At 35.8% G+C, this 21120-nt stretch overlaps 1 protein-coding gene across 5 annotated transcripts in view; it reads left to right on the plus strand.

Annotated features, from left to right (window-relative positions):
• Positions 1–21120, plus strand: part of LOC111184732 (complement receptor type 1) — a 118987-nt gene that overhangs the window by 71376 nt on the left and 26491 nt on the right. For 3 of the 5 annotated variants that reach the window (XR_016392668.1, XR_016392669.1, XM_089908945.1), the window contains exons 16-17: positions 2136–2235; positions 11025–11110. Coding sequence is in view for 2 of the 5 variants with exons in the window: in XM_089908945.1 (XP_089765071.1) it covers positions 2136–2235; positions 11025–11110 (186 nt within the window). In the remaining 3 variants the exon portion in view is untranslated. Of the gene's footprint in view, positions 1–2135; positions 2236–8541; positions 8599–11024; positions 11111–17475; positions 17556–21120 lie in introns of those variants that run through there. The other 2 variants (XR_016392670.1, XM_089908950.1) reach the window with 2 other exon arrangements.

The following is a 21120-nucleotide window of genomic DNA, read 5'->3' on the forward strand; positions in this document are numbered from 1 at the left end:
TCCTTTATATTTCTATAATGCGATATGGTGTTTTCTTGTGAGTTTAACTTTGTCATAAGTGGAAGTGTCGAAATTACATGCCATAGCTAAAACAGATATTTCCAGCAGTGCCAAGATGTTTAACTAGATAAGATGCTAATCATTCTACTTGCTGGTGGAGTGGTGAAGAGAGTGGGGGAAGAGAAGAATGGAAACTGGGATACAGTGGGGGTGTGGCACCAACCTTGGAATACCGCATCATTGGCAGGCGAGCCCTGAGATAAAAGAGCAATCCAGTGAGAAAAGGCTACACACGATGAGAGGCACTTAACCTTTCCTTGATCTTGGTCTAGGGGCTGGAAGTCTGAAATCAAGGTGTTGTCAGGGCTGCACTCTCTCCTATGGCTCTAAAAGGAGGATCCTTCTTGCAGCTTCTGGTGGCTCCTAGCATTACTTGGCTTGTGGACACATCACTTAAATCCCTGCCTCTGTCTTCACGTGGCCTTCTCTCCAATATCTCTGTGTCTCAAATCTCCACTTCCTCTCTCTTAAAAGCACAGGGAGTTCAGCTTGGTGCTCTGTGATGAGGTGGGAAGAGGTGCTCTGTGATGCTCTAGATGGGTGGGATGGGGGTTGGGAGGGAGGTGCAAGAGGAAGGGGATATATGTATACATATAGCTGATTCATTTTGTTGTACATCAGAAACTAACACAACATTGTAAAGCAATTATCCTCCAATAAAACAAAATAAAAGCAAAAAAATAAAAGGACATCAGCAGTCACTGGATTAGGGTTCACTCTGGTAACCCAGGATAATTTCATCTCAAGATCATTACATTAATTGTATCTGAAATGACCCTTATTCCAAATGAGTTCCCATTCTAATGTTTTAGATGGTTGTATCTTTGCGGGGGACGTCATTCACCCACTACAAGTGGTGACTACTATTTAGTACCAGAGAAGCAGCTTATGGTAGGCATCCTGAGACTGAGGTAGGGAGGAATAAGTGAAAAGAGACAGTAAATATGTCTTAATATACATGAGTATGTTAACACCAGTAAATGAGGATGTAATGGTTAACTTAACTCTAGATAAAGGCACCCTGATAGAAGGCCTGGCATGTGAAACTATTGACTAAAACTCTTGCTTTGAACAGAAAGGCCAGAAAGGTGAATAGTCTTCCAAGCAGTAAAAATTTCCTGATGGGTAGATGCTATTGTAAAGCACCATCCTAAGGTAACTTCAGGGGTTACCTTAGGGGAAGAAACTCTTTTGCCATTATTATGTCTCTGTTTCTGTGATCCCATCTATCAGCTCAGTTGGAGAGAAAGAGGAGATAGGGTGGAAGTGTCTCTGCTCACTTTGATATTTCTGTGGTTTTGGTCTTCGAGTATTGTAAAGCCCCTAAACAGTTTCCATTTACAAAGCCTACAATCCTGACTGATGAGTCTGAGTTTCCAGTTGGGACATCTTTGAATTATGAATGCTTCCTTGGGTATTTTGAAAATATGTTCTCTATCACCTGCTTAGAAAACTTGGTCTCGTCAAGTGCCAATATATTTAGAGATATGAGTAACCCCTTCCTGGGAGCCAATTTATGTATATCAAAGAATCTGTGAGATCTGATTTAATTTGTTCAAATTTTGAAGGTGAGACATCTAATTTTGCCCACGGTATTTAGATGGAGGGTGGACTTGTAAGTCATCCCTTCTTATTGCCTTGCATTTCTACACCTTGACTAGATATTCATTTCATAGGAATGGCTCTCACAAGAGGAAATTGGAGAAAAATTTTCCATTCACTGGGGGTTACACTTGGTGGCTAAAACCATGAAATGAATAAAACAGGGGAACAAGAAAATTATGTGGGTCACAGTGAACTAACTAAGATAAGAGGAAAATCCCAAATTTAAGGCCTTTGATTTAGGCTGATGGGATGGAAAACCACAAATGACCTTTATTGGGTGATGCTCACTGGTTGTTTTAAAAGCAGGTGCCCTATAGCTACTTGTATGGTGAGTTTCCTCAAAGTGGTCAATTCTGTAGAACAATCAGAAGTATACAGGCTGTTCAGTATGCTGCACTCCAGTCCGAATCTTAAAAACAAATGTAAATTGAACTGTACACCTCATCCCGAATTCTGCTTCTTTTCTGTAGGAAAATCATGTGGAAAACTTCCAGAACCCTTCAATGGCATGGTTTATATAAACACAGATACCCGGTTTGGATCAACAGTTAATTATTCATGTAATAAAGGGTGAGTTGGGAGCACTATCTTTGGAATGTGAGTTGCAGAACAGCAATGCCAACCTTCCACCCAGTCTAAGATATGCAAACCAGACTACTGACATATGTACTTCAAAAAGTAAGCAATAGGACTTTTGGGTAGAGATGGTAGCTTGAGCAACATAGGCATTTGACCAAGGAATCTAAAAAAAGAAGGCGCAATGTGTACCTGTATTAAAACTAGGGGAGGGCACCATGCTTCTGCTGAAGGTAGTACATGAGAAAGATATTCACTGAATAAAAAGGACCAGTTTGCCAAATAAAAGGAAAAATGCTGGTTGAACCATGCAAACATCCTTAACAGGTTAGCGGGTGTATAGCTGATTAGAGGACCCTGGGGCAGGGTTTGGGAGGATAAATATTAAAGGTAACAGCAGCTCTGGGAAATGTAAGTGTTAAAGTGCACACAGAGTGGGGACCTTAAGGGAGTTCATGCACTTGACTTTTCCCTGGAATGGGGAAACATACTAGAAGCCATTGCCTCAACTTAGAGGGAGCAATTAAAGAATGTTTACTAATTTTCAGTTGGCACAATAACTTAGAGGGAAAAAAGATATCTATATTAAATCTTCCTGCAAAAACTGTCCCTAGTCATCGGCCCCATGCTATTCTGTCCAGGCTATTATACCTATGATCCAGCAAGTTTAAACTGGGATAAATCAATATTCACCCCTTCTCACTTTGTCTGAGCTTGGGAGACTTAAAAACTTTCCATACAATCTCATCACCAGTCCCTTCTCACCTCCCCTCAGAAATAAGCCTAAAACTCTCTCTGTGGTGAGCAAGCCAAAACATCATTAAATATAAGGTAAGATACAGCAATTGAAAATAAAAAGACCAATTTGAGAAATCAGAGAAAATATTCCTCTATAAATCAGAGTATTCCAATAAACATGGGAATAACCTACAAAATAAGATATTAGAAATCTCTCATATGTGCTTATAACATAGAATCTATGAAAGGCATTTATAAGATTTAATGATCCGATATTAGGAAAATTTACCTATGGATAAAACACACAGGAATCTAAAAAGCAGCAATAATCAGGAGATTGAATCCAGGAAAAAAACAAAGAGATCATTAGAAAATAAGATTAAATTCTCCAGAATTAATCCAGGACAAAACTGGAAATTATACACATATTCACTCACACACAATCTAGATATGGGGAAAACAAAAGAAACCAGAAAAAAGTGAAGCATTAATTAGCACATAATGGAAGATAGTTTCTCAGACCAGAATAAAAAAGCCTAGATTGTTTGAATCTTTAAGGCTTACTAAACAAATGCAAGGTTAATGGTAAGAGGCACTGACCCTACATGAAGGAAATTTATGAAATTCAGATACTGAATAAAAATACTGCAACTATCGAGAGATAAAATAAACAGAAAAAGAAGAACTTCATTTTGACATCAAAAGCCTCTTCCACACACTAAATTACAGAAATTAGTGTTTGAGAGAAAATATTATGCCATAAAATATCTGTGCTCAGCCAAGCTGTCATTTATCTCCAAGGCACAGATGTATAGTCTTACATGAGTAAGAACCCAAAACATATGCCAATTAGATATGCTTCCTGAAAAAAGAATAATTCTCACAAAAATATGAGTAAATTTTTAAAAGAAGAAATCAAAGAAGTAGTAGTGAGTCACAAAACTATTTAAACAGAGTTAAAGTTGTTATTTTTAGTATGGTTGTGAAACTAAATATAATGGCAGAACTAATTCTTAAAAGAGAACTCATGTATGAAAGGAAGTATAGTAAACTTGATATAAAATAATAGATTTTTATCACAACAACTAGGAAGTTGGTGATGCAGTAAAATAAATAAATAAATATATATATATACATATATGCTTAACTTATAATACATACAGATAAGTACATATTCTTGACATGATAAATAAAGAAGATATTATTCCATGCTAGTATAAAATCAAAATATATAAATTCAAAATCACAATGGCAATCAAAAAAGCACAACCACTTGGTCCATATGACAAAAGAGGGGTAAGAAAAGGAAGAACTAGGAAGCTTTCTATCTCTCTTGCTGGCAACAGCATCAGCAGAGCAAGAATGGAGCTCATTTTATACAGTACTCCCAGAGTTCCAACCCTGGGAATTGTTAAATAAATAAAAGGAAAGAACACTATAAGCAAGATAAAATGTGTAAGTTATTACAGTACCTGTGATGGCTTAAATTCCCCTTTTGAAGAACAATGCCTTCTAAATATAGTCAATAAAACTTCAAACTACATGATAATTAAAAGAAACATTTCTAAAATAAAATAATAGAAAAATTCCATTTATAATTTTATCAAACAATAAAATCCTTAGACATAAATTTAACCAAGGAGACATAAGACTTATACACTGAATACTATAAAACATTGCTGAAAGAAATTAAAGAAGACTTAATAAATGGAAATACATTCATATTCTTGGATTGGAAGACTTAGTATTGGTAAGATGAAAATACTGCCCAAAGTGATGATATACTGATTCAAGGCAATACCTACAAAAATCCCAACAGTATTTTTTGCAGAAATGGAAAACCATCCTAAATTTTGTATGGAATTTCAAGGGACCCAGAACACCCAAACCGTCTTGAAAAGAACAAAGTTGGTTGACTCACACTTTTTATTTCAACACTTACTACAAAGCTATAGTCATTAAAATAGTATGTTACTGACATAAAGTTAGACACACAGGCCGGCGGAGTAAGTGATAGCCCAGAAATAAAGCTACATATTTATGGTCAATTGATTTTCAGCAAGGGTGCAAGGACCACTCACTGTGGAAAGAACTGTCTCTTCAACAATGGTCCTGGGAAAATTGGATATTCACATGCAAAACAATGAAGCCACCTTACACCATATACAAAACTAAATCAAAATGGATCAAAGGCTTGAAGTTAAAAGTTAAAATTAAGGCTTCCCTGGTGGCGCAGTGGTTGAGAGTCCGCCTGCCGATGCAGGGGACATGGATTCGTGCCCCGGTCCGGGAGGATCCCACATGCCGCAGAGCGGCTGGGCCCGTGAGCCATGGCCGCTGAGCCTGCGCTCCGCAACGGGAGAGGCCAAAGCAGTGAGAGGCCCGCGTACCGCAAAAAAAAAAAAAAAAAAAAAAAATTAAGTTAAAATTATAAAATTCTAAGAGGAAAATATAGGGACAAATCTTCATGACCGTGGATTTGGCAATAGTTTCTTAAATATGACACCAAAAGTACAGGCAACAAAAACAGACATAGACAAATTGGGTTTCATTAAAATTAAGAACATTTTTGCATCAAGACACTATCAAGCTCATTCAGCTTACTATAACAAAATATCACAGGCTAGGTAGTTTATAAACAACGGAACTTTATTTCTCACCATTCTAGGAACTGGAAGTCTGAGGTCAGGGTGTTGGCAGGGTCAACAAAGGTCCTCTTCTAGGTGTATGCTTCTAGTGTGTCCTCACATGGTGGAGGGGTTAGGAAGCTCTGTGGGGTCTCTTTTATAAGAGCATTACTCCCACTCATGAGGACTTCACCTTTATGACATAGCTCCTAAAGGCCCTACTTATTAATGCCATCACTTTTGGAGGTTAGGATTTCAACATATGAATTTTGGGGAGACATAAACATTCAGACCATAGCAGACACTATCAAGAGAGTGAAAAGACAACTCATAGAATGAGAAAAAATATTTGCAAATCATATATCTGACAAAATTAAATATACAGAATATATAAAGAACTCTACAACTCCGCAAGAAAAAAGCTACCCAATTTTAAATGGGCCAAGGACTTGAGTAAGACATTTCTCCAAAGGAGGTATGCAAATGGCCAATAAACACATTAAAAATGCTAAACATTATTAACCATTAGGTAAATGCAAATCAAACCCATTCATACCTCTTAATATGACTTTAATAATAATTATTAATAAACAGAAAATAAAAAGTGTTGGTGAGAATGTGTAGAAATTAGAATCCTTGTACATTGCTGGTGAGAATGTAAAATGATGCCGCCACTATAGAAGTTGTTAGGCATCTACACATGCACTATTTTGCAGCAATCAAAAAGACTTAATTAGATCCTGTATTCAGTGATCTGGATGGATGATCATGATGTGATATTGACTGAGAAAACAATTTGTAGAGTTTGTTTTCAACTTGGAAAAATAATGACCAATTTTGAGGAGATACTCTATATGCATATATATGTTTGAATGTGCTTAGAGAAAGTAGGGTTATCTGAAATACATGGTATTCTAAGCAAAAACATATGTTGCAATTTTCTGTTGTTAAGTTACTGAAAAGAAATAAATTAAACTTAAATAAACAAATAGCCAAGGAGCAGATGTTAACCTGGACAAATAAAACGCAGATTGCCTTGACAAAGGGGTGGCCAACTTTTTCTGTCAAGACCCAGAGAGTAAATGCTTTCAGATTTGTGGGCCGTGTAATCTCTGTTATAACTACTCACCTCTGCAGTTGCAGTGGGATAGTAGCCCTAGACAGTGAATGAATGAACGTGTGATACAGCATACATGGGGCCTGCAGAACTCAGTTTGCCAGCCTATGGTTAGGTGAAAGAGCATTAGTTTTCCTCAATTTCTTTTATTATTCCAGGTCAAGGAGGTTCTAAAAAGAAGTAAAAAGATAAATTGATAAAATAATAATAATAGTTGAAAACTTCAGGTTGGGTAAGCAAAGGTACAAAAAATAAGACTTTGATGGATGAGGCTGCTTTGGTACATGTGTGTTGAATTTTGTACCTTACAGAGAATGTAAACTCTTTCTAGGGACCATTTATAAGAGTTGATAGCATATCACTCCACAGGGTGTACCTCAATAGATTTGAACACAGGAGAAACTAAAACAGCTATATACTCTTATTATAATAAAAATAACACTAGGAATTAATGACAAAAGAATAAATAAAAATTCAAGTTTTGGATCTTAGTCAAAGAGAAAATTAAAACAGACATTGCAGATTACATATCAAATAACAATAAGGAATGATTATTGAGTGCATGAGCCCTGAGAACTCTTCTAGTGCTTTACATAAATTAACTTACTCTTGAAAATGACTCTTTGAAGTGAATATTACACATAGCCCCATTTTACAGAAGAGAAACTAAGACAGAGAAATGAACCAATTTACCAAAACTCACAGGACAGAGGTTGAGGTTAGAATTTGAATATTGCCAGTCTGCCTCCACAGCCCGTATTGGTAAACCTTACATTATTCAGCCTGTTCGTTATGAATGCTGGTGCAAATATTACTCATGAAAATTTCTGGGATGCTGATGCCAAAACTGTCCTTAGAGAAATAGTCAATACTTTTGTTATCTGACAAAAAGTTTTCAAACAAATGAACAACACATTTTACCTAAGAATTTTTAAATGACTAGAACATGAACATATAAAAGAAGCTGGACTAAGAAATTAATAAAGAAAGGAAATTAATAAAAAGGAAAAAGGGAAACGATAAGTAAAAATCTCAGAGTAGTTTCTTAAAGTGGCCAATTAAACAAACGGAATTTGGCCAATTGTAATTTCACAAAATAACAAATCTGCCAATACACGTGAATGAGAAAGGAGATATCGTAGATATTGAAGGGATTCAATCAATACTAAATAAAAATAGTATATCCTCTCTAGCCTAATGAAATTGAAAACATCCATGAGATGTGCCATTTTGTAGGAAAAATACAATTTCCAGGATGTACTTAAAAATACATAAATCAGCTGATAAACCTGTATCTACTTGAGTCTCTGTTGTCAGTCTTTTTGGATATATAGCTAGGATTGGAATTGCTAGACCATATGTTAATTATATATTTAACTTTTTGAGGAATAGCCAAACTGTTTTCTACAGTGGCTGCACCATTTTACATTCCCACCAACAATTACAAGCATTCCATTTTCTCCACATCTTCACCAACACTTTTATTTTCCATTTTTAAAAAGTTATTATTAAAAAAAAAACTCAAAAAAGTTATTATTATAGCCATCCATCCTGGAAGGTCTGAATTGGGTTTGACTTGGATTTCCCTAATGACTAATAATTGTTAGTATCTTTTCATGTGTATATCTTTTGTACATTTGTATATCTTTTTTAGAAAAATGTCCATTCAAGTTCTTTGTCCATTTTTCAATTGGGTTGTTTGTCTTTTTGTTGTTGTGTTATAGGCATTCTTTATATATTCTGTATATTAAACACTTCTCAGATAAATGATTTACACATATTTTCTTTTATCCTTTTATCTTTTCACTCTCTTGATAGTGCCTTTGATGTTGACTGGGGCTGCAGTCATCTGTAGGACTGATGGAGCTGAGAAATGTGAGAATGTTTGGAGGGGTTTGGAGGGCAGATGGGAATCTGTACTTTACAAATGTAGAATTGGTGCTTGTGTCCAATTTAACCAGCTCTTCCTTCTAAAGGTAGCTAAGCCCAGTTGACATCTGGGTTACACGTATATTTTTAGATAAAAAGGCTAGAAGGATTCATAGCAAAATATTAGCTACTACAAGTGGTGCTATCTTGGGTGGTGATATTTTTGATCTTTGGGTTATTCACAACTTCCAAATATGTCTACAATGAATGTATGTTAACTTTTATAAGCCAATAAAATTCAATTTTAAATTTCTTTTTTTTTTTAAAAAAAAAGAGGGCTGCTGAAAATCATATCTGTGAGCTACTTTTAGTAATTTGCAGCCTACTGAATGTCTCCATAGATTGCCTCCACTGCTAAATAGTTCAAAGTACATGAACAAATAGGAAAAGATAAAAATGACACCATCCTAACCCTTGATTCTCCCATCCCTGACCTTACTTAATGGGCTGTCCAGTGCCTCAGCATGCTTCTCCACAGTATGTATGATGCTTATAGGGAAAGGAATCTCATGGCTCTTGAACAACAATTTAGAGTGGTTCTATACAGAAAACTATACAGATTTCTAATGCTCAGGGGAACTGAGTGGGCTCCAGTAAAAGTAATTCACAGAGATGGAAAATCCATCCAGGACAAATATTACAACATAATCACTACTGCAGCATACTAGTGTCTTACAATATGTTCAAAAATATTCACTGCTTTTTACAGTCATACAGGGGCTGGAACCTGCTTCACATTTTTACTCCAAAGCTCTAGTTTAGTCATAGTGAGTACATTAAGAGCAGCCTTTATAAGGTCAAAAGTCAGAGGATACCCATGACCCTGTGCTCCTAAGGCAACATTTAAATGTATGATGGGAGACAGGCGGAAGGAAACACACATGTAGTACAGGGATGATTATCCTCTTTCCTTACTAAAGTGGTTCTCAAAATGTTGGTTTGCAGACATTTTGAAGATTAAATATTTGTTGGCACACTTAAAAGATTTTAGAACACAGCTCATAAAAAACAAGGTAACAATAAGTAAAATTTAATCACTACCTAAATATAAAAGTGACTTACCATGTCTACCAAAATATTCACTGTCATTGCTCTACCAGCGTGGTTCCCACCATCTTTTTGTTACTGTTTTGGGAAGAGCTGGTATACCAGTTAAGATTAGATTAAGTTATAAAAGACAGAAAAAACACAAAATAGCAGGAGCTTGAACAAGATAGCAGTTCACTTATCTCTCATGTTAAGAACCATGGCGGCCCAGGGCTCATACAGTGGCTCTAAGATCCACAGAAACCTGGGATCCTTCCATTAGAGAGTCCATCTCAACTCATGGTCCAAACTCCATTTAGCAAAGAGGAAGAACGGAGGAAGGGAACACTTATCCCTGTGAAGGCACTTTCCAGACACTCCATTTACATCCCTCTAGCCAGAACATAGTCACACGGCTGTAAGGGAAGCTGAGAAGTGAAGCTGTTATTGAAAGTGGCCAATGGCCCAGTTAAAAATACAGGGTCATGTTAATAATGAAGAAAAGTGGATGCTGGAGATTCCAGCAGTCTCTGCTACAAATGGGTACTGCCCTGATCACATGTCCTAGGTAATCAAAAGACAGGTTTCTTAACTGTTGCATTAACTACCTCACTGTTATGTGACTTTGCATTACACCCATCACCTTTTACTTTATCAAGTTTAGCCCTGCTGTACATTGGAACATATGAATAGCTTGGCTGAGTATCTTTTGTGACATTTCTCACAGTAACAACATAGAGATGTAATAAAGAAAAAATAAATGATGAAGCTTCAATTTTTGTGACCTACTTTGAATGATTTTATGACACAGTGGGTGAGTACCCCTGCTTTCTACATTTGAAAGGTAAAATGGTTAGCTGTTTCCTCTGACTCTCATTTACTAAGTCTTCAGGGTAAAGCCATCATTCTTTCCTTCACTCAGTAGATATTTTTGAGCACCACATGCTTGAAAGTCTCTAGGCTAGGTGCTAAAGAGTGTATGTATTTCAGTAAGGCATCTTCCCTCCTAATCAAGCGCTTATAATTTCTTAGCTGAAAGTACAAATGGATAAAATAATTCTGAGGTACCTTTAAGACAAGTACAGAAGTGTCCCATGATTAATAACGGGAATATTGCAATGAGTTGTGAGGGGACTAGGAATGGAGATGGATTAAAGAGGTACGAATTTTAGCTTGCCCTGAAGAATAAAGACTAATTTATAGGTGGAGATGGGGTTTCTTTCTTGAGGTCTCTCATGTTTTAATCTGTCCTGTAATTTGTAACATCCTCCTGCTATTGTTTTCTCATGGTGATTTAAGTGGGAAATCTGTGTAGAGTCTAACCATTTTTCATTCTTTGCTTCTAGGTATCGACTCATTGGTTCCCCTTCTGCTACTTGTCTCCTCTCAGGCATTGATGTCACTTGGGATAAGAAGGCACCTATTTGTGAGAGTGAGTTGAATTATTTTTTCCCATCATTCCCTCCATTTGATCCTTATTTGTCCTTGGAATTATGAAGAAGGAATTGAATCCTTCTTGCACAGAGTTGTCTCTCAGTTGTTTGAAACTTGGAGTCATGTGCTGCACGGTCCTCCTGGTTTTTCTTCACTTTAGGAGGTAATTTATCTGAAACTGTGGACTTAAACTCAGGTAAAATTGCCCCACTTTCCTACTTTGATAATAAACTCGCAGTATAATGATCATTCTCCTTAGTGACTAAACTTAAAAGATACTAAAGAAAATTAATTTTGTCTCTACAACCTCTTAATATCACATTATAAGCCCAGGAAGTAGATTACTCCCTTCCTTATCATTCTTACTCTGAAGCATAAAAGATCTTGCAATCCTTAGCAATTTTCCCAAGCCTCGGGTTATTCTGCTCTTTATTCTTCCCTCAAATTCTTCCAAGCTCATGCCCTAGTCGTATTTGTTCTTGATTAGTTGGCCATTCATCTTTTCAATGGAATATTGTAAAGTGAATCTCCAAAATTTTGAGGAACATAGAAGAATGATTGCAAATTGGTAAAGTATTAAGGCTGTGAAGAAATCAGTATCACATGCAGAATTGATGGCCGTAAAAGTGGGCACAAACTTCTGGAAGGCTAATGAGCAATATATACTAAAGCCTTAAATGCAAATACCCTTTGACCTAGCAATTCCATTTCCCAGAATTTATCCCAAGAAAATAATCATCATGGACTTTTCCCGTGATTTTCATCCAAAGACACTCAATGCAACAATATTTATGGTAGTGGAAAATGTTAGAAATCATGGTTTGTAAATAGCTGATGGAAGACATAAGGCTTATTAAAAATGATTATAAGTTTTTAAGAAAGGTAAAAAGTATACCATGAAAAATTAGAGATAGAGATGCCACATCCAAGTAGCAATAGATATATCTATATATCTACATCCCAGAACATTATTCAGCCACCAAATATACCATAGAAAATATAACCATAGACACACATGCACGTGCACACACATATCTGAAACAATATACATTATTAAGAATATTTATTTTTGGACTTTATCATTTTTTGTTTGTCCACATTTTATAAATTTCCTACAATGAATATGTTCATTGTATTCACAGGTATTCCTCCAAAAATTACTGTCCTTTTCCCATTGGGTTATTTTCCCTCCATAAAATAATAGATATCCAAAGACATAAATGAGAAACTATAAAAGGTGCCTTCTTTACTTGCCAAAAAATTTTAAATTCTCTGAAAAAAATTCAAATTAGCAAGGTATTATCATTTACTATATACAATTTTCAAGGTCTGGCACCTTTTGTAGGAGGTTATCTTTAATGAAAAATGTTTCCACTTCTACTATATTTATAGGTCAATAAATATTTAACTGAGTCAATATTGGTCATGTGTGTACATGTGAACGTATGAATAGTCAATTATACCAGTATGTTTTAAGTTACTATGTTGTGATAGAACATAGTAGTTATTTAGCATTTTATTACCCCAAATCTGTGATTATTTCCTCATGTCTTATCTTTTATATTTTCTTTTCAACCTTTTTTTTGAAATATATTAGCTTTGTGTAAATTTAAGATGTACATTCATATATTGTAATATGATTGCCATCATAGGAATAATTATTACCTGCATCACATTACATAATTATTCTTTATTAGTAGTTGGAATAATTAGTTTCTAGTCTCTCAGCAAGTTTTATGATTATAGTACAATGTTGCTGTCTATATTCATTGATCTGTGCATCTCTAAGGCATATTTTCTACTTGTTGTAAGTTTATACTCTTAGACAACATCCATCCTGTCCTCCCATCCCCTGGTAACCACCATTTTATTCTGTTTTTAAAACTTGGCTTTTTTACATTCCACATGTAAGTGGTATCATACAGTTCTTGTCTTCCTCTGTCTGACATCTCATTTATCATAACGTGCTAAAATTCCATCCATGTTGTCACAAATCTCACTTAGCATAATGCGCTAAAAGTCCATCCATGTTGTCACAAATGGTAGGATGTCCATCTTTCAATATTTCATTGTATATGCACCACATTTTCTTTACCCATTCATCTATTGATGGACACTTAGGTTGTTTCTATATCTTTGCTATTGTAACTAATGCCATCATGAATATGGGAGGGCATACACCTTTTTGAGTTAGTGTTTTCATTTTCTTTAGATAAATACTCAGAGGTGGAATTCCTGGATCTATTTTAAGATTTTTTAGGAACCTCCATATATTTTCCATAGTGGCCACACCAATTTACATTCCTACCACATTTGTACAAGTGTTCCCTTTTCTCCACATCCTCATCACCACTAGTCATCTCTTGTCTTCTTGATGACAGCCATTCTAACAGATGTGAGGTGATATCCCATTGTGGTTTTAATCTGCATTTCCCTGATGATTAGTGATGTTGACCATCTTTTTATGTACCTGTTGACCATTTGTATGTCTTCTTTTGAAAATTGTTTAGTTGTGCCCATTTTTCAATCAGATTTTTTGTTTTTTGTTATTGAGTTGTATGAATTCTTTATATATTAAACCCCTTATCCAATATATGGTTTGCAAAAATGTCCCCCCATTCTGTAGGTTTCCTTTTAATTTTGCTAATTGTTTCTTTTGCTGCACAAAAGCTTTTAAGTTTTAAGTTTGATGATTTTTCCTTTTGTTGTTTGTGCTTTTGTTGGTATTGTACTGAAAAAGTCATTGTCATGACTAATGTTAAGAGCCTCTTCCCTACACTTCCTTCTAAGAGTCTTATAATATCAGGTCTTATATTTAAATCTTTGATCCACTTCAAGATACTTTTTGTGAGTGATATAATATAGGGATCCAGTTTCATTGCTCTGCATGTGTTCATCCAGTTTTCCCAGCACCAATTGTTGAAGAGACTATCCTTTTCCCATTGGGTGCTCTTGCCTCCCTTATCAAATATTCATTGACTGTATAAGCAGGGGATTAATTCTGGGCTCTCTATTCTGTTCTATTGGTCTATGTGTTTATTTTTGTACTAGTACTGTGCTGTTTTTTATTATTGTAGTTTTGTAGTGTAGTTTGAAATCAGGAATTGTAATACCTCCAGTTTTGTTCTTTTTCATCAGTATTGCTTTGGCTCTTCAAAGTCTTCTGTGGTTACATATACATTTTAAGATTCTTTTTCTATTTCTGTGAAGAATGCCATTGGTATTTTTATGTGGATTGCATTAAATCTATATATGGGTTTGAATAATATAGACATTTTAACAGTATTAATTCTTTTGACCCATGAACATGGGGTATCTTTCCATTAGTTTGTGTCTTGTTCTATTTGTTTCAGCAAAGTCTTGTGAGTTTTGTTGTGCAGATCTTTCAGTTCCTTGGTTAAATTTATTCCTAAGTATTTTATCTTTTTCATGCTATTGTGAATGGAAAATTTTTCTTTATTCTTATTCAAATGTTTCATCCTTTGTGTATAAAAATGCAACTGATTTATCTATATTGATTTTGTATCTTGCAACTTTACTGAAATAATTGATTAGTTCCAACAGTGTTTGGGTTGAGCATTTCAGATTTTCTATATACAGAATCATATCATCTGCAAGTAGCAACACTTTTACTTCTCCCATCCTGATTTGGATGCCTTTTATTTCCCTATCTTGCATATTCACTCTAGCTAGGACTTCCAGTATTATACCGAATTAGAGTTGTAAGAGTGGGCATCCTTGTATTGTTCCTGATCTTAGGGGAAAAGCTTCCAAGTTTTTCTCCATTTTGTATAATGTTAGCTGTGGATTTGTTATGGCTGACCTTTATTATGTTAAGATATATTCCTCTATACCCAATCTGCCAAGACTTTTTATCATGGAAGGATGTCATTTTGTCAAATGCTTTTTCTGCATGTATTGACATGATCATGTAAGTTTTTATCTTTAATTTTATTAATGTGATGTATTAAATTTATTGATTTGTATATGTTGGACCATCCTTGCATCTCCCAGGGGTAAATCCCACTTGGTTGTGGTGTATAATCCATTTTATGTGTTCTTGAATTTGTTTTGCTAATTTTTTGTTGAGAATTTTTGGACCTGTATTTATCAGAGATATTGGTCTATAGTTTTCTTTTCTTGTGTTGTCCCTGTCTGGCTTTGTTACCAAAGTAATCTAATGCTGGCCTCATAGAATGAATTTGGAAGTATTCACACCTCTTTAATTTTTTGGAAGAATTTGAGGAAAATTGATGTTAATTATTCTTTAAATTTTGGTAGAATTCACCAGTGAATCCATCTGGCCCTAGGGTTTTCTGTGTTGGGGGGTTTTCGATTACTGATCCAAACTTTGCTCATTATTGGTCTGTGCAGATTTTCTATTTCTTCCTGATTCAGTCTTGGTAGGTTTTGTGTTTCTAGAAATTTATTTTTTCTAGGTTATCTAATTTGTTGGCATATAATTTTTCATAATAGTCTCTTATAGTCCTATGTATTTCTGTAGTATCAGTTGTAATATCTTCTTTTTAACTTTATCTATTTGAGTTTTCTTTTTTCCATAGTTAGCCTGGCTAAAGGTTTGCCAATTTTGTTTATCTTTTTGTAGAGCCAGCCTTTAGTTTCATTGACCCTTTCTATTGTTTACCTGGTGTCTATTTCATTTACTTCTGCAGAGATCTTTATTATGTCCTTCTTTCTGCTAACTCTGGGCTTAATTTGTTCTTTTTTTTAATTCTTCAAGGTGTAAAGTTAAGTTGACTGTTTGAGAACTTTCTAATTTCTTAGTATATGCGTTTATCACTGTAAACGTTCCTCTCAGAATTGCTTTGCTGCATTTGATAAGATTTGATTTGTCGTATTTCCATTTTCATTTGTTTTGAGATAATTTTCTAATTTCCTTTTGATTTCTTCTTTAACCCACTGGTTGTTCAGAAGTGTATTTTTCAGTTTCCACATATTTGTAGATTTTCCAGCTTTCCTCTTGTTGTTGATTTCTAGTTTTATACAATTGTGGTCAGAAAAGATAATTGGTGTCATTTCAACCTCCTTAAATTTGCTAAGATTTGTTTTGTGCTTTCTCATATGACCTGTCCTGGAAAATGTCCCATGTGCACTCGAGAACAATGTTTATTCTGCTGCTGTTGGATGGAATGTTTTATATATGTATGTTAAGTCCATTTGTTCTAGAGTATGGTTCAATTCCAATGTTTCCTTGTTGATTTTCTGGATGATCTATCCTTGCTGAGAGTAGGTATTGAAGTCCCCTACTATGATTGTATTGTTGTCTATTTCTCCCTTTAGATCTCTTAGTATTTGCCTAATATATTTCAGTGCTCTGATATTGGGTGCATATGTATTCATGATTGTTATATATTCTTGATGTTCTGACACTTTTATCATTATATAATAACCTTCTTTGCCTCTTGTTATCATTTTTGACTTGAAGTCTATTTTGTCTGACATAAGTATGAATATGCCCTCTTTCTTTTGTTTTACACTTGCATGGAATATCCTCTTCCATCCCTTCATTTTAAGCCTATGTGTTCTTTAGAGCTGAAATGAGGTTCTTGTAAGCAGCATACACTTGGGTTTTGTTGTTGTTTTTTTAAATCTATCCCGCCACTCTGTGACTTTTGATTGATGAATTCAATCCATTTATATTTCGAGTGATTATTGATATGTAAGAACTTACTACTGCTGTCTTATCATTTTTTTGTTTCTCCTTTGTTTCTTTTTCCCTCTGTTTCTGTCTACCTTTGTAAAGTGGTGGTTTTCCATGGTGATTTTCTCAGTCTCCCCTTGTTTTGTTTCATGACTTCTAGAATTTTGATTTGTAATTAATGTATGGCTTACATAGAACATCACATAGATCAAATCGTCCTTTTTATGATGATAGGAATTTATCTTATTTCACCTATAAAATTTCCACAGTTTTAGTCCTCCCTTTTTGTATTTTTGATGTCACAATTTATCTTTTTTTGAGCTATGAATTTATTGAGAAATTATAGTAGCTATAGTTTTTTTTTAGTTGAAAGCTATAGTCTTTTTTAATACTCTTTGCCTTAAACCTTTATACTATAATTAAGTGACTGACCCACTGTTCTAATATTGAAGTACTGTTTTCTAATTCTGACTATTTTTCACCTTTGCTAGAGTATTGTGTACTCTCATTTGCTTTTATGTTACAAAGTAGCATCTTTTCATCTCAGCTTGAAGAACTTCTTTCAGCATTTCTTGCAAAGCAAGTCTTATTATGGTAAACATTCTCAGTTTTTGTTTGCCCGGTAAACCTTTACTTCTACTTCATAGCTGAAGAATAACTGCTGGATAAAGTATTCTTGACTGGCAAATTTTATCTTTCAGCACTTTGAATGTGTCATTCCACTCCATCTGGCCTGTAGAGTCTGTGCTGAGAAATCTGCTAGTAGCCTCATGGCTACTTTGTAAGTTACTTTCTTTTTTCCCTGGCTGCATTTAAGATTCTTTCTTTGTCATTGATTTTTGACAGTTTCATTATAATATATATTGGAGAAGGTCTTTTTGCATTGAGATAATAGGGTGTTTTATTAGCTTCTTGGACTTCCAGTACCTTCCCCAGGTTTGAGAAGTTCCCAGCTATTATTTCTCTAACTAGGCTCTCTGCTCCCTTCTCCCTCTCTTCTTTTTCTTGTAGACCAATTATTCTCACATTTGTTTTTCTCATTATATCTGATAGCTCTCATAGGATTTCTTTTAATTTTTTAACATCTTTATTGGAATGTAATTGCTTTACAATGTTCTGTTAGTTTCTGCTGTATAACAAAGTGAATCAGCTATATGTATACATATATCCCCATATCCCCTCCCTCTTGTGTTTCCCTCCCACCCTCCCAATCCCACCCCTCTAGGTGGTCACAAAGCATGGAGCTGATCTCCTGTGCTAAGTGGCTGCTTCCCACTATCTATTTTACATTTGGTAGTGTATATATGTCCATGCCACTCTCTCATTTCATCCCAGCTTACCCTTAAACCTCCCCGTGTCCTCAAGTCCGTTCTCTGCATCTGCATCTTTATTCCTGTCCTGCCCCTAGGTTCTTCAGAGCCATTTCTTTTTAGATTCCATATATATGTGTTAGCATACGATATTTGTTTTTCTCTTTCTGACTTACTTCACTCTGTATGACAGACTATAGGTCCATCCACCTCACTACAAATAACTCAATTTCATTTCTTTTTATGGCTGAGTAATATTCCATTGTATATGTGTGCCACATCATCTTTATCCATTCATCTGTCGATGGACACTTAGGTTGCTTCCATGTCCTGGCTATTGTAAATAGTGCTACAGTGAACATTGTGGTACATGATTCTTTTTGAATTATGGTTTTCTCAGGGTATATGCCCATTAGTGGGATTGCTGGGTCATATGGTAGTTCTTTTTTTAGTTTTTTAAGGAACCTCCATACTGTTCTCCATATTGGCTATATCAATTTACATTCCCACCAACAGTGCCAAGAGGGTTCCTTTTTCTCCATACCCTCTCCAGCATTTACTGTTTGTAGATTTTTTTATGATGGCCATTATAACTGGTGTGAGGTGATACCTCATTGTATTTTTTTTTCTTTTTCTTTGTGTTATTTTATTTAAAATTAAAATGAGGTTTTAGGTCTCAGCTTTCTGAAATCAACAGACTGTGTTGATTTACTAAAGATATCTCTTCAAAAAGCATTCTTTCTTCCAATTTTCCCTCGCCCCCTTACTCCCTGGTAACTATAAGTTTGTTTTCTACACCTATAACTCTATTTCTGTTTTTGTAGAAAAGTTCGTTTGTACACTATTTTTAGATTCTACATATAAACAATATCATGTGATATTTGCCTTTTTCTGTCTGACTTACTTTGCTCAGTATGACAATCTCTAAGTCCATCCACGTTGCTGTAAATGGCATTATTTGTTCTTTTTTATGGCTGAGTAATATTCCATTTTATATATGTACCACATCTTCTTTATCCATTCCTCCGTTGATGGACATTTAGGTTGCTTCCATGTGGAGTGCACATATCTTTTTGAATTATGGTTTTGTCCAAATATATGCCAGGAGTGTGATTGCAGGATCATATGGTAGCTCCATTTTTAGTTTTTTAAGGAACCTCTGTACTGTTCTCCACAGTGGCTGCACTAATATACATTCCCACCAGCTATGCAGAAGGGTTCCCTTTTCTTTACATCCTCTCTAGCATTTACTGTTTGTAGATTTTTTTTTTTTTTTGTGGTACGTGGGCCTCTCACTGCTGTGGCCTCTCCCGTTGTGGAGCACAGGCTCCGGACGCACAGGCTCAGCGTCCATGGCTCACGGGCCCAGCCGCTCCATGGCATGTGGGATCTTCCTGGACCGGGGCATGAACCCGTGTCCCCTGCATCGGCAGGCAGACTCTCAACCACTGTGCCACTAGGGAAGCCCGTGTTTGTAGATTTTTTGATGGTGATCTTTCTGCCCAGTGTGAGGAGATAACTAATAAGGACCTACTGTTAAAATAGAATTACCATATGACCCAGCAGTCCCACTAATGGGCATAGACCCTGAGAAAACCATAATTCAAAAAGAGCCATGTACCAAAATGTTCATTGCAGCTCTATTTACAATAGCCAGGACATGGAAGCACCTAAGTGTCCATCAACAGATGAATGGATAAAGAAGATGTGGCACATATATACAATGGAATATTACTCAGCCATAAAAAGGAACGAAATTGGGCTTCCCTGGTGGCACAGTGGTTGAGAGTCCACCAGCCAATGCGGGGGACACGGGTTTGTGCCCCGGTCCGGGACGATCCCACATGCTGCGGAGCGGCTGGGCCCGTGAGCCATGGCCGCTGAGCCTGTGCTTCTGGAGCCTGGGCTGCGCAACGGGAGAGGCCACACAGTGAGAGGCCCGCGTACCGCAAAAAAAAAAAAAAAAAAGAAATTGAGTTATTTGTAGTGAGGTGGATGGACCTAGAGTCTGTCATACAGAGTGAAGTAGGTCAGAAAGGCAAAAACAAATACTGTATGCTAACACATATATATGGAATCTAAAAAAAAAAAAATTGGTCATGAAGAACCTAGGGGCAAGACGGGAATAAAGACACAGACCTACCAGAGAATGGACCTCATTGTAATTTTGATTTGCATTTCTCTAACGATTAGTGATGTTGAGCATACTTTCATGTGTTGGTTGGCAATCTGTGTATCTTCTTTGGAGAAATGTCTGTTTAGGTCTTCTGCCCATTTTTGGATTCGGTTGTTTGTTTTTTTGATATTGAGTGGCATGAACTGCTTGTATATTTTGGAGATTAATCCTTTGTCAGTTGCTTCATTTAGAAATACTTTCTCCCATTCTGAGGGTTTTCTTTTCATTTTATTTATGGTTTCCTTTGCTGTGCAAAAGCTTTGAAGTTTCATTAGGTCCCATTTGTTTATTTTAGTTTTTATTTCCATGTCTCTAGGAGGTGGGTCAAAAAGGATCTTGCTGTGATTTATGCCATAGAGTGTTCTGCCTATGTTTTCCTCTTACAGTTTTATAGTGTCTGGCCTTACATTTAGGTCTTTAATCCATTTTGAGTTCATTTTCATTTATGGTGTTAGGGAATGTTCTAATTTCATTCTTTTACATGTAGCTTTCCAGTTTTCCCAGCATCATTTATTGAAGAGGCTGTGTTTTCTCCATTGTATATTCTTGCCTCTTTTATCAAAGATAAGGTGACCATATGTGCGTGGTTTTATCTCTGGGCTTTCTATCCTGGTCCATTGATCTATATTTCTGTTTTTGTGCCAGTACCATACTGTCTTGATTATTGTAGCTTTGTAGTATAGTCTGAAGTCAGGGCACCTGATTCCTCCGGCTCTGTTTTTCTTTCTCAAGATTGCTCTGAATATTCGGGGTCTTTTGTATTTCCATACAAATTGTGAAATTTTTTGTTCTAGTTCTGTGAAAAATGCCAGTGGTAGTTTGATAGGGATTGCATTGAATCTGTAGATTGCTTTGGGTAG

The sequence above is a fragment of the Delphinapterus leucas genome, chromosome 1 (assembly GCF_059928025.1).
Source record: "Delphinapterus leucas isolate spDelLeu-1000000601 "Yukka" chromosome 1, BTC_Dleu_Yukka2, whole genome shotgun sequence".
Lineage (NCBI taxonomy): Eukaryota > Metazoa > Chordata > Mammalia > Artiodactyla > Monodontidae > Delphinapterus > Delphinapterus leucas.